The following is a 12,417-nucleotide window of genomic DNA, read 5'->3' as shown; positions in this document are numbered from 1 at the left end:
TAAGATTGTTCTGCTTTTCATTCACCTTTTGCTGAAAATATCAATACTTCGTGCCATTTTTTGACACTGAATGTATGTGATTTTTCCACAACATACCTCATTCTTCAACTCTTAAGTGAGTGTCTGACAGTTTATTCAGTTCTGACACTAACTCTGGGAGTTACCCAGGATTCCACGGGGTAAGGGCTCCATTCCACAAGACTGCCCCCACTTAGGTTGTCAGCCTCAAGTGGGGTTCTCTGGAGACCCACACTACTGCCCAGCCAAAATTCTGGGATTCCCACAACTACCTCTGCAGATGCTTTTCTTATATTCATCAGCTTATCATAAAGGGATACAACTCAGGACCTGCCAAGTGGAAGAGATTCATAGGGCAAGGTATGGGGAGGGGTTATTGGTTGGTGAAGAGCTTCCACACCCTTAGGCATCAGTATGCTCAACAACTGGAAGCTTCCCAAGTGTAGTTCAAGAGTTTTCATAGAACTCAATTTCTAGCCTCCTCTCCAGAGGGAAGGGGCAGCTGAAAATTCCAACCCTCTAATCATGTGTTTGGTCTTTCTCTTGACTGGCCCCATCCTGAATGGCTTTAGGGGCTCCTGAATCATTTCATTAGCATAAATTCAGTGTGGTGGAAAGGGGCTCCTTATAAATAACAAAAGATATCCCTGTCACTCAGGAAATTCCAGAGGTTTTAGGAGCTCTGTGCCAGGAATGGGAACAAAGACCAAATGCATTTTTATTATATCACACTGTCTTACTATTACAACCATTAACAGGGGCACCTGGGTGGCCCTGTCAGTTAAGCAGCCAACTCTTGATCTCAGCATTCTGAGTTCAGGCCACGAATAGGGTCTACTCTGGACATGGAGCCTACTTTAAAAAAAAAAAAAAAAAAAGGCATTAACATAAGCAAAACTGTCCTTTCAGTTTCTACCAGACTTTTTTAGAAAATAAATTACATTTTAATGGATTAATTATTCCATTGTTATTTGTGTAATCAGACTCAACCATTATGTATTGTATTCATCAATTCTTAACAAACTTGGACATCTTCAAAATGAGGGTGTCATAGGGTCTAGAAGTTCTTTTGCCTTAGGGTCTAGACTGCCAGAGGGTCTAGAAATTCTTTGTATAGTAAGATCATGTAAATGAAAAACCAAGAGTCTTGTAGCACGTGATAAGAGGATTGCTTATTGGTAGTTTTGTAAAGGGGATTTGATTACTCATAAGTACTGGTAAAAAATGGTAAGTAAGGCTGAACTAGATGGTTAGTCAGTACATTTCCTACTTTTTTTTCTTTCCATTTTCTACTCATATAATCCAGAATCTATAAAAAAGTAGTTATTAAAAGATATTCATGAGTGGAATACCTAAGCAAAACATGGCTAAACCTTTAAATTGAACTGTTAAGAACATGCATTTGGCTATTTGATTTCAAGTAGATTGCATTGTTTTGCTCAGTGTAGTAAAAGCCTGATAATATCACTCAGAATGCTACTTATGATTAAACAATCAACCATTATAAACAGATGTATAGATCCTCTTGTCAATAAGCCACTGGCACTGCATATTGTGGTAAGTTGCCTCATGACTAATTTGTGTAAGTAACAATTTGTGTAAGTAACAAAAGGGGAAAAACATGCATTTTATCAGATTTTGATTATAATTATAGACTATATTTGACTAAACCTAATAGAAACTAGTATTTAAATAATAATAGGGCACGTTTTATCACTATATTGTACTCTTGAAACTAATACAGCATTGTAAGTTAATGATCATGGAATTTAAAAATAAAATAAATAGGGGCACCTGGGTGGCTCAGAGGGTTAGACCTCTGCCTCTGGCTCAGGTCATGATCTTAGGGTCCTGGGATCAAGCCCCGCATCAGGCTCTTTGCTCAGCGGGGAGCCTGCTCCCCCACCCCCACCCCCCGTCTCTCTGCCTACTTGTGATTTCTCTATATCAAATAAATAAAATCTTTTAAAAAAATAAAATAAATAATAGCCATTTATTTAAAATCTGTTTTTTAAATAAGGTGCAATATAAGTACATATTTAAGGTCATTACATCTTCAGATTTTGTTAGTATAGTTCATACATAAGTCACTTTCAAGGGTGAAACAAGTTTTTGAAATGCTGAAAATGGACATTTTAACCCTTGGTATTCTCTAATCTTCAGAAGTTTAATTTATAAATTAATACATTTTTAAAAACAGCCAAATGATTATATGATGCTTGTTCTTTCAGAACTGAATTATAAGATTTTGAACCTTGACTCTGAGATTCTTGTCTTGGTTCCGTTAAGGTTGAAAATGCCACATTGTTGTTGTTATTGTTTGATTTTATATACATCCAGACTGTCATATTTCCCAAGTAATTTGGAAAGCAACTGCATTCTAGTTTCATTGTCACCTTAAAATTAAAGATTAATATCCTGGCCTCTTGCTCATTGCTTCACCTGTAGAAACAAACTGGAAAAAATATCATTATAGAGTACTGGTGGTGTGTTGGGGTGTGTGTGTGTGTGTGTGTGTGTGTGTGTGTGTGTGTGTCTGTTCTAAAGAATCAGTTTGTGATTCTTTAAAAATCAGGAAGAGCTTGTAAATTTAGACCATCCCAGTGGGTTTTGTATGCTGGTAGACTTGTCAGGCATCATAGCAGGAGCTTAGAAAATAGTAATAGAAATTAAGAGTACATTGCCACCAATTCTACAAGGTATTGTAACAATTCCCCTATTAAGACAAACTGTTACATGACTCAAAAAGAAGTTCTTTCCTGATAGAATTTGTATTATGAAGTATGAATTACCAAAAAAAAAAAATCTTGAAACTGGCTTATTTTAAAAACAAATCATCCCTTAGCACTGGTTTCTCCTTCCCTTAGCACTGTAGCTCTTACAAAAGTACTTTAATATCATCATCTCAACATCCTCCCCCTCTTCATCTCACTATAGTTTGACTTTTAACCATTTTCTTCTCATCCGTCAGCAGACTGCTTTCATTAAGGTCTGCTGATAAAATTGTAAATGGCATGTTTTGTTGGTCTTTGTCCTGTTCCACTTATTCGTTGTTCTTGAATCTTAGCCATTTCCTACTATTGGATAATTCTTACCCCTTTCAGGAGATCTCTACTGTTCTAATCTCTTCCTTTTGTTTTGATTATTCCTTCCCACTATTTTTTGCTCATTCCCTTTTCTCCTTCCTCTGCCTGCATATTAAATGTTTGCTTTCTTAGAGTTCATTTCTTAGTCTTCTCACTTGTCATCCCCAAGGTAGTCTGAGTCCCTCCTAAGATTTATACAATAATGAGTAAGACGAAGATACTCAGATAAATATTTTTAGCTCTGACCTCTTTTCTTAAATGCTCAGAACTAAAGCCAGGGATCTGTTCTGATTTTGTTCATCTATATTTCATTTAAGTCCTCCAGACCTTTACAAAAAATGTTTTCTTTCTTCAATCATTAGGTCAGATACAGTTCCAGTGAAATCTTAGTTGGGTTCACAGAATTACACAAACTGATTCAGAAGTATGTATGTGAAAGAACAAAGGATTGAAAGTAACCAAGACAATCCTGAAGAAAAATACTAAGTGGAGATACAACCCCTACCAAATATAAAGATGTGTTTAAAAGCTTTCTTATCTTATTGGCTTAAGAATAAATAAAACAGATTAAAAAAAAGAATAAATAAAATAGATTAATTGAGTAGGTTGGCACCCAGAAGTAGTGTAAATAGCCTCAGTTCAGGAAATGCTGTTGGGTCAGTTGCTTATCCACATGGAGAAACTGTGTACAAAAATGAATAGCCTTTTCTGTACGTTATATGCTTAGAGTGTGCCATACACACGTTTCCTATATGTGGAAAGAGTTGAAAAGTGCTATTTCCAGCCAGGCAAAATTACATTTATATGGTTGGGCTAGCAGAGCATGGCTAAATGTGATAGGCTGGGATATTAGGGAGCAAGTGATTGTTACTATTTATTAAAGGGTAAAATGACACAAGAAGAAATGTGATAGAAGAAATGTAATACAGATACACTTTATTTCATAAACTTTATTTTGTTTTTTTATTGCCATGTTTTTATTCTTTAAAGGTTTGCTCTGTGATTTGCTGTGGTCTGACCCAGATAAGGATGTGCAAGGCTGGGGAGAAAATGATCGTGGTGTTTCCTTCACTTTTGGAGCTGATGTAGTCAGTAAATTTCTGAATCGTCATGATTTAGACTTGATTTGTCGAGCTCATCAGGTATGAAATATAAAACTTTTGGGGGGCCTGGGTGGCTCAATTATTAAGCATCTGCCTTCAGCTTGGGTCATGATCCCGGGGTCCTGGGATTGAGTTGCGCATCGGGCTCTCCACTTGGCGGGAAGCCTGCTTCTCCCTCTCCCACTCCCCCTGCTTGTGTTCCCTTTCTCACTGTCTCTCTCTCTGTCAAATAAGTAAAAATAAAAACTAATTAAATAAATATATAAAACTTGAATATTTTAATACTAACTTCGCACAAATCTGCTTTTTTTATTTTTGAGGAAACTGAGATCCAAGAAAGCTAATTATACAAGGAAAGTAGTAAGAGAGGTGAGGCCTATACCTTGATCTCATAATTAGCAGTCTAATGATTTGTTAACCATTTTTCACCCTTGGGGAGGGAATGTTTCAAACTAAATACATTTTTGCAGTGTACTGCAATGCTGACACATTTTTTTGGTGTTTGTCTGAAGCTTTCTAGAAACAATTGATCCCATTTTAATATGATGTCTTATGTATTTTAGATAAGAATCCAGTGACAGTAGTATTAAAGGACACTTTGGAGACAGTTGGGAAAATTCAGTTATAGACTGGGTCTTAGATATTAAGGAGTCATTGTTTTAGCTTTGTGAAAATAGCATTATTTTGTAAGAAGAATGTCCGTTCCTTCAGAAATGCATACTCAAGTATATAGAGGTAAGATGACATGTTTAGGATTTCCTTTTAAAACATATCAGCAGAAGGATGCCTGACTGGCTCAGTCAGTAGAGCATGTGGCTCTTGATCTCAGCCTGCTGAGTTTGAGCCCCACATTTGGTGTTGAGATTATTTTAAACAAACAAACAATAACAACAAAAGAACCACATCAGCAGAAAGAAAAGGGGGATGAATGAAACAAATGTAGCAGAATCCTAGTAATTTTTGAATTGGTATGTAAATGAGAGTTTATTGAATTCTACCTTATATATACAGTTTAGGTTTACTTGTGGGTTTTTTGTTTTTTTTTTTTTTTTTAATGTCTACCCCCATTGCTATGTTGTATATATATTCTTTAGGGAGGAAATTGTAACTTTTTGACTTCTAAAAATCCATTGCCCTGTAAACTTAGATACTACTTGCATTTAGTGTTTGAATAAATGGATTAACAAAGCTTACTTTAGTGATTTAATATATCAAGTCTTCATGCCCTCTGAAATATAATTTTTATGAAATATATTCACTGACAGGTATTTTTATAAACTTTTTCTTGCTACTTTTGAAAGGACTGAAAGTATTTGAAATTTTAAGTATAATACTTTTAAAGATTCCTTGTTTTTTCTTTGCCTGTTAAAGCAGGGTTTATTAGGTATATGCTATTCCATAATACTTCCCTTTTGGGGGATGCTTTACCTGACTACTACTTTATGTGATCCTGTGGGTAAACAGAGATGACTGGCTTTTCATTTTCTGTGCATGTTGTGTGTCACATGCCTTTTTCCTAGCAGAATTTCCTAGTTCCGTTGAAATGAAGTCCATCCCCAAATCCTTTGCTTTTGGCAGTTTCCCTTTGGTAAATATTGTATTTATGATTTAACTAACTAATATAAACCTACTACTAGGGAACAGTGCAGAGCTGCTAAGTTTCCTAAGAAGATACCCACTGATAATCAGATTTTTCAGCTATAGATTTCCATTCACTGATCTTTACAGAAATGGACAATGGGTTTTTTTTTTAAAGTCAAGTTATTGAACTACGTTGGTTTGGACAGTCGTTCTCCAGACTCTTCCAAAATCATATTCTGCTTATTGTCAAATATATTATCTCTAAAATTAAGAGATTTAATGCTGGGAAACACCACAACCTACAAATACATCCTTTTTACAATAAACCTGTTCGTTTAGTAAATGTGTGATGAGTAAGTGAAAAAGCAAACCAAGAACTAAAAGGATATACTGAATGCCACACTGTGTATGGCTGAGCTAGAGTAGATAAGGTGACCCAGATCTTAACAGAAAAGGTTAATGCCTAATTTCTACCATGATATAATTACAGTAGGAGCATTTATCTGACTAAGGTAGGAATTATTTTAAAATGTTAATTATTTGGGGGGAGCCTTGGTGGCTCAGTTGGTTAAGTGTCTAACTCTTGGTTTCAGCCAGGGCATGATCTCAAGTTCCTGAGATCAAGCCCCACATCGAGCTCTGTGCAGAGTCTGCTTGTCCCTCTCACTTTGCTCCTTCCCCTTTGTGCATGGGTGCTTAATCTCTCTCTCTCTCCCTCCCTCCCTCTTTCCCTCCCTCCCTCCTCCCCTTCCCCCCCTTTCTCATAAATAAAATCTTTAAATACATAAAAATAAATGTAAATTATTTTAGAGGTGCTTTCTTATCAGCAGGTATTATAGGATAATTATGCTTAATCAAAGGATGCCTAAAAGACTTCAAAAATTATTCTTGCCTACCATAAATAAATATAAAATGTATGTGTCATTGTGTCTACTTCTCAGATTTGTAGAGCTGAGAAACATAACGTTGTTTAGATCATTCATAAGTTGGTAACAGATTCTAGAAATCATGTTAAATCATTAAAGAATTAAGGATTCCACAGTTGTGATATAATGCCATTATCTAAGAAGTACTTGGTATCCAAAGTCCTTGTAGATACTGTACTTATTAGCATATGGAGAGCCTTAGAAATGGTATAGTTTTTAAACATTTTAGTTATCACAAATGTATTATTTCATTTAAGCTAAATCCTTGCCATTGTAGAAAAGGCATACCAATTTTTGTATTCTAAGACAAGTTTAAAAATCAAGCTCCCAAAACAAAATAGTGTTTACTTTTAGGTCTTCGTCGCACTAATCTCAATAAATAATATAGACAGTTGAGAATTAGTTATAAATAAGTGAGTTTTTTCTTTGACCTTTCCTTTCACAGGTGGTAGAAGATGGATATGAATTTTTTGCTAAACGACAATTGGTAACCCTATTTTCAGCCCCAAATTACTGTGGCGAGTTTGATAATGCTGGTGGAATGATGAGTGTGGATGAAACTTTGATGTGTTCGTTTCAGGTATGATATATATAAATCGGTTTTATTCAAAAGTGATTATCTGGAGCATTTGGGTGGCTCAGTCAGTTGGGCAGCTGCCTTCAGCTTGGTCATGGTCCCAGAGTCCTAGGATCGAGCCCCGCATGAGGCGTCCTGCTTGGTGGGGAGTCTGCTTCTCTCTCTTCGTCTACCCCGTCCCTCTCCCTCCGCTCATGATCTGTCTCTCTTTCTCTCTCCTCTCAAATAAATAAAATCTTTTTTTTTTAAGTGATTATCACAGATTTGTTAGAGATTCCTGTTTTCATTCACAAAGGTTCCAGACATTTTGGTATATATCAAACATTAGAGTTTTGAAGAACTTAAGTTAGTCATTCTTGATGCAGATGTTTGAATTGTTAAATTCCTGTATCACTTCTTGGAATAGGGGCTTAACCTATGAAAAGAATGTGAATTCAGTTAGTAACTTAGATTTTGTTTCCTTTTGCAAGAAATAGACCAACTCTGGCTTTATGGTTTGCTACTTAAAATCATTTTTGTTCACAGACTAAAACAACTTCAGTACTTTGGTTTTTTGCAAAGGGTTTTATGTCCCTCTCATGCATGTACTATATTTCTCTTTATCTAAATGTAGAGGGGCTTTCCTATCCTTCTTTCCCTTTATTGTATTATACTGTTTCTGTCAGCTAGTACAGCTGATATGTGTAAATATGTGACTCCTCATTTAAGCATAGGAACTAGACCTTATCCTTCAGCATTTAGCATAGTGGAATTGAATTAATTTCTTTTTCACTGAGATCCTATGATGCTCTGAATAGTCCTAAGAAATGCTTCATAAATCTTTTCTACACACTCTTTGTGTAAATATTGAAATTTTCTGTGTATAATGTAGGTTAAAGCTTTATTAACACCCCACAGAATAAATACAGTAAAAAAGTCAGACAATAACAAGTATTGGTGAGGATGTGGAGAAATTGGAACCTTCATACATTGATGGAGGGAATGTAAAATGGAGCAACTGCTTTTGAAGAGTGTGTGCTAGTTCCTCAAAGAGTTAAACATAGACTTTCTGTATAACCCAGCAAATCCACTCATAGGTATACCCAAAAGAATTGAAGGGAGATACTCAAATACAGGTATATGCATATTCATAGGAGCATTATTTATAATTGCCCAAATGTGGAAACCACCCAAATGTCCATCAACTAAAGAATAAAAACGAAATGTGAAATATCCATTAAATGACATATTGTTTGACAATTAAAAGGATTTTATTTATTTGTCAGAGAGAGAGAGAGAGCGCGAGCACAGGCAGACAGAGTGGCAGAGGGAGAAGCAGGCTCCCTGCGGAGCAAGGAGCCCGATGCGGGACTCGATCCCAGGATGCTGGGATCATGACCTGAGCCGAAGGCAGCCGCTTAACCAACTGAGCCACCCAGGCGTCCCAACTGAGCCACCCAGGCGTCCCTGTTTGACAATTAAAAGGAATGAAGTACTGATACATGCTACAACATGAATGAACCTCAAAAACATTATCTCAGTGAGAGGAGTCAGTCACAATGTATGATTTCATTTATGTGAAATAGCCGGAAAAGACAAATCAGTAGAGAAAGATTAGTATTTCCTTGGAGTTGAAGGGAGTTAGGGGAGTGGAGAATGGAAATCTGGAGTGATTGCTTATGGGAGCAAGATTTCTTTTGGGGTGATTGTAGCAGTGGTTGTACAACTCTTAAGTATTTTAAAAATCATTGATTTGTATATTTTAAAGTTGGACCTCATGGTATGTAAAATATTTAAATACATTTTTTAAGATCTACACATAAAGTAAGATTAAAGAGCTTGTGACTGATTACCCTCTAAATAAATAGTAGTAGGGTCCATTAATGTGCAGTATAATACTAGTTTCAGGAATAGAATTTAGTGATTCATCACTTACATATAACACCCAGTGCTCGTAACAAGTGCCCTCCTTATACCCATTACCCATTTAACCTATCCCCCTGCCTACCTACCCCAGTCAACCCTCAATTTGTTCTCTATAGTTAAGAATCTGTTTTATGGTTTATGGTTTGCTTGTCTCCCTTTTTTTTTCTTGCCCCTCTGTTCCTCTGTTCTGTCATAAGGTATTGGTCTTTCTCAAACTGACTTAATTTTGCTTAGTATAATACACTGTGATTCCATCCATATCATTGCAAAGGGCAAGATTTCATTCTTTTTCTTTGGCTGACTAATGCTCCACTATATATCTATACCACATCTTTATTCATTCATCAGTCGGTGGACTTCTGGGCTCTTTCCATAATTTGGCTCTTGTTGATAATGCTGCTGTAAAAATCAGGGTACATGTATCCCTTTGAATCAGTATTTTTGTATCCTTTGGGTAAATATTTAGTAGTGCAATTGTTGAGTTGTAGGGTAGTTTTATTTTTAACTTTTTGAGGAACCTCCAGAGTGACTGCACCAGTTTGCATTCCCAGAACCAGCAGTGTAAGGGGGATCCACTTTCTCAACATCTTGTTTCCTATGTTAAATTTAGCCGTTCTGACAAGTGTGAGGTGATAGCATAGTTTTGATTTGTATTTTCCTGATGATGAGTGATCTTGAGCACTTTTTCCCATGTGTAGTCAGCTCGATCTTTTGACTCATAAACTAAGTGTTCTTCACTCACCACAGAGATACAGTAATTAAATTCATTTTCTTTTTCTTTTCTTTTCCTTTCTTTCTTCTTCTCCCTGCCTCCCCCCAACCCCGCTTTTTTAAAATTTAAGGTGCCTGGGTGGCTCAGTTGTTTAAGTGTACCACTCTTGATTTTGGCTCAGGTCATGATCTCAGGGTCATGAGATTGAGCCCTGCATTGGCTCCACGGTGATAACACTGGGACTGGAGCTTGCTTAAGATTCTCTCTCCCTCTACCCAACCCCCACCCCCCATGTGCACACCTTCTCTTTCTCTCTTTCACAATAAAGAAATTAAAAAAAAAAATTTTTTTTTTTAACGTAAAGGATTGGGAAGTTGATAGGGTTTGTGTGCTTGAGCTTTTGTTATTAAATTAACAGAATGACAAATAATAGCAATATTCAGATATTTAGTTTTCTATGCAAACTTTAAATGTGAGAAATGTTCGTGACACTTTTCTGTTATTTTCTGTACTTTTATTGCAATTTGTGTAATTACGTAAATATTTTATTTACAATTTGTTATTTCTTGAAAAGTCCACTTTCCTAACAATTGTCTTTAACTTACTGCTTTTGAAAGAATAACACTGTTAATAAATTATTTACTTTAAGATATTGAAACCATCTGAAAAGAAAGCTAAGTACCAGTATGGTGGACTGAATTCAGGACGTCCTGTCACTCCACCTCGAACAGCTAATCCACCGAAGAAAAGGTGAAGAAAGGAATTCTGTAAAGAAACCATCAGATTTGTTAAGGACATACTTCATAATATATAAGTGTGCACTGTAAAACCATCCAGCCATTTGACACCCTTTATGATGTCACACCTTTAACTTAAGGAGACGGGTAAAGGATCTTAAATTTTTTTCTAATAGAAAGATGTGCTACACTGTATTGTAATAAGTATACTCTGTTATAATATTCAGCAAAGTTAAATCCAAATTCAAAATTACCCATTAAAAGTTACATCTTCACGTATCACAGTTTTTAAAGTTGAAAAGCATCCCAGTTAAACTAGATGTGATAGTTAAACCAGATGAAAGCATGATGATCCATCTGTGTAATGTGGTTTTAGTGTTGCTTGGTTGTTTAATTATTTTGGGCTTGTTTTTTGTTTTGTTCTGTTTTTGCTAGAATAATGGCAAATATTTTAACTTTTTTTTCCCTGAACATTTTTTTCAAGTGAACTGTGGGAAGAGCTTTAAAGACATTCACCAACTATTATTTTCCCTTGCTTATTTTCTTATGTACCTGTTTGATCTTACTGAGAAAACTTAAGCCTCATTACAGTAAAAAGGAATTTTAGAGATTGATATTTTTTAAAAAACAGGCAAACTATCCAATCCAGTGATTGAATCAGACAGTTTGACTGGGCAAACTTTACAGCTGATAGTGACTATTTTGCTTTATACAGAAATTACCACTGATTTGGATTTGTGCACTCTAATTTTTAACTTATTGATGCTCTATCGTGCAGTAGCATTTCATTTAACTTTAAGATAAGGCTCATATAGTATTACCCAACTAGTTGGTAATGTGATTATGTGGTACCTTGGCTTTAGGTTTTAATTCGCACGAAACACCTTTTGGCATGCTTAACTTTCTGGTAACACCCTCACCTGCATTGGTTTTGTTTTTGGTTTTGTTTTTGGTTTTTTTTGGTTTTTTATTGTTGTTGTTGTTGTTGTTGCTATTTGTTTTTAGATTCACAGAACATGAGAATCCTTTTTTGACAAGCCTTGGAAAGCTGACACTATCTCTTTTCCTCCCTCTTTACGAAGGATGTATTTAAATGAATGCTGGTCAGTGGGACATTTTGTCAACTATGGTTATTGGGTGCTTAACTGTCTAATATTGCCATGTGAATGTTGTATACGATTGTAAGGCTTATGTCACTAAAGATTTTTATTCTGATTTTTCATGATCAAAGTTCATACAATATTGTATAGACATGCTTTGTAGTGAACTATAGTAGCAATAATTTCTGTACATGATCAAGGGTTTATTGCAGCATTTCTTTTCTTGTTCTCTTTTTTTAAAGGGTTAGTATTAACAAATGACAAGGAGTAGAAAAGTCAACATAAAGGTTTTAGAAGGAGAACTTACAGGACACAGATTTGTAATTCTTTGGATGCGACCCTTTTAGATGTGATTCTAAAAGCTTTTATTGAGTATTGTCAAATTTGTAAGCTTCATAGGGATGGACATCATATTTATAATGCCCTTCTTCTATATGTGCTACCATTGATGTGAAATTCTTGACCTTAATATTGTCTTTGAAAATGTTCAATTGAGAATTCTGTTAACTTACATTTTATGAATTGGCGTATTGTATTACTGCAAGAGATTTGATTTTCAGCACAGTGCAAAGTTCTTTCAAATGCATATGTCTTTTTTTCTAATTCCATTTTGTTTTAAAGCACATTTTAAATGTAGTTTTCTCATTTAGTAAAAGTTGTCTAATTGATATG

At 35.5% G+C, this 12,417-nt stretch overlaps 1 protein-coding gene across 4 annotated transcripts in view; it reads left to right on the top strand.

The window, feature by feature from the left end:
* PPP1CB (protein phosphatase 1 catalytic subunit beta) overlaps positions 1 to 12,417 on the top strand; it is a 42,348-nt gene extending 29,931 nt beyond the window's left edge. For 3 of the 4 annotated variants that reach the window (XM_080813397.1, XM_080813395.1, XM_080813396.1), the window contains exons 7-9: positions 4,095 to 4,246; positions 7,160 to 7,294; positions 10,558 to 12,417. In XM_080813397.1, coding sequence (XP_080669523.1) covers positions 4,095 to 4,246; positions 7,160 to 7,294; positions 10,558 to 10,662 — 392 coding nt within the window. In that variant the 3' untranslated portion in view covers positions 10,663 to 12,417. The remainder of the gene's footprint in view (positions 1 to 4,094; positions 4,247 to 7,159; positions 7,295 to 10,557) is intronic. The other variant, XR_013967400.1, reaches the window with a different exon arrangement.

The sequence above is a fragment of the Martes martes genome (assembly GCF_963455335.1).
Source record: "Martes martes genome assembly, chromosome: 9".
Classification (NCBI taxonomy): domain Eukaryota; kingdom Metazoa; phylum Chordata; class Mammalia; order Carnivora; family Mustelidae; genus Martes; species Martes martes.
Note: the sequence above shows the minus strand (reverse complement) of the source record. Positions and strands in the feature narration are given on the sequence as shown.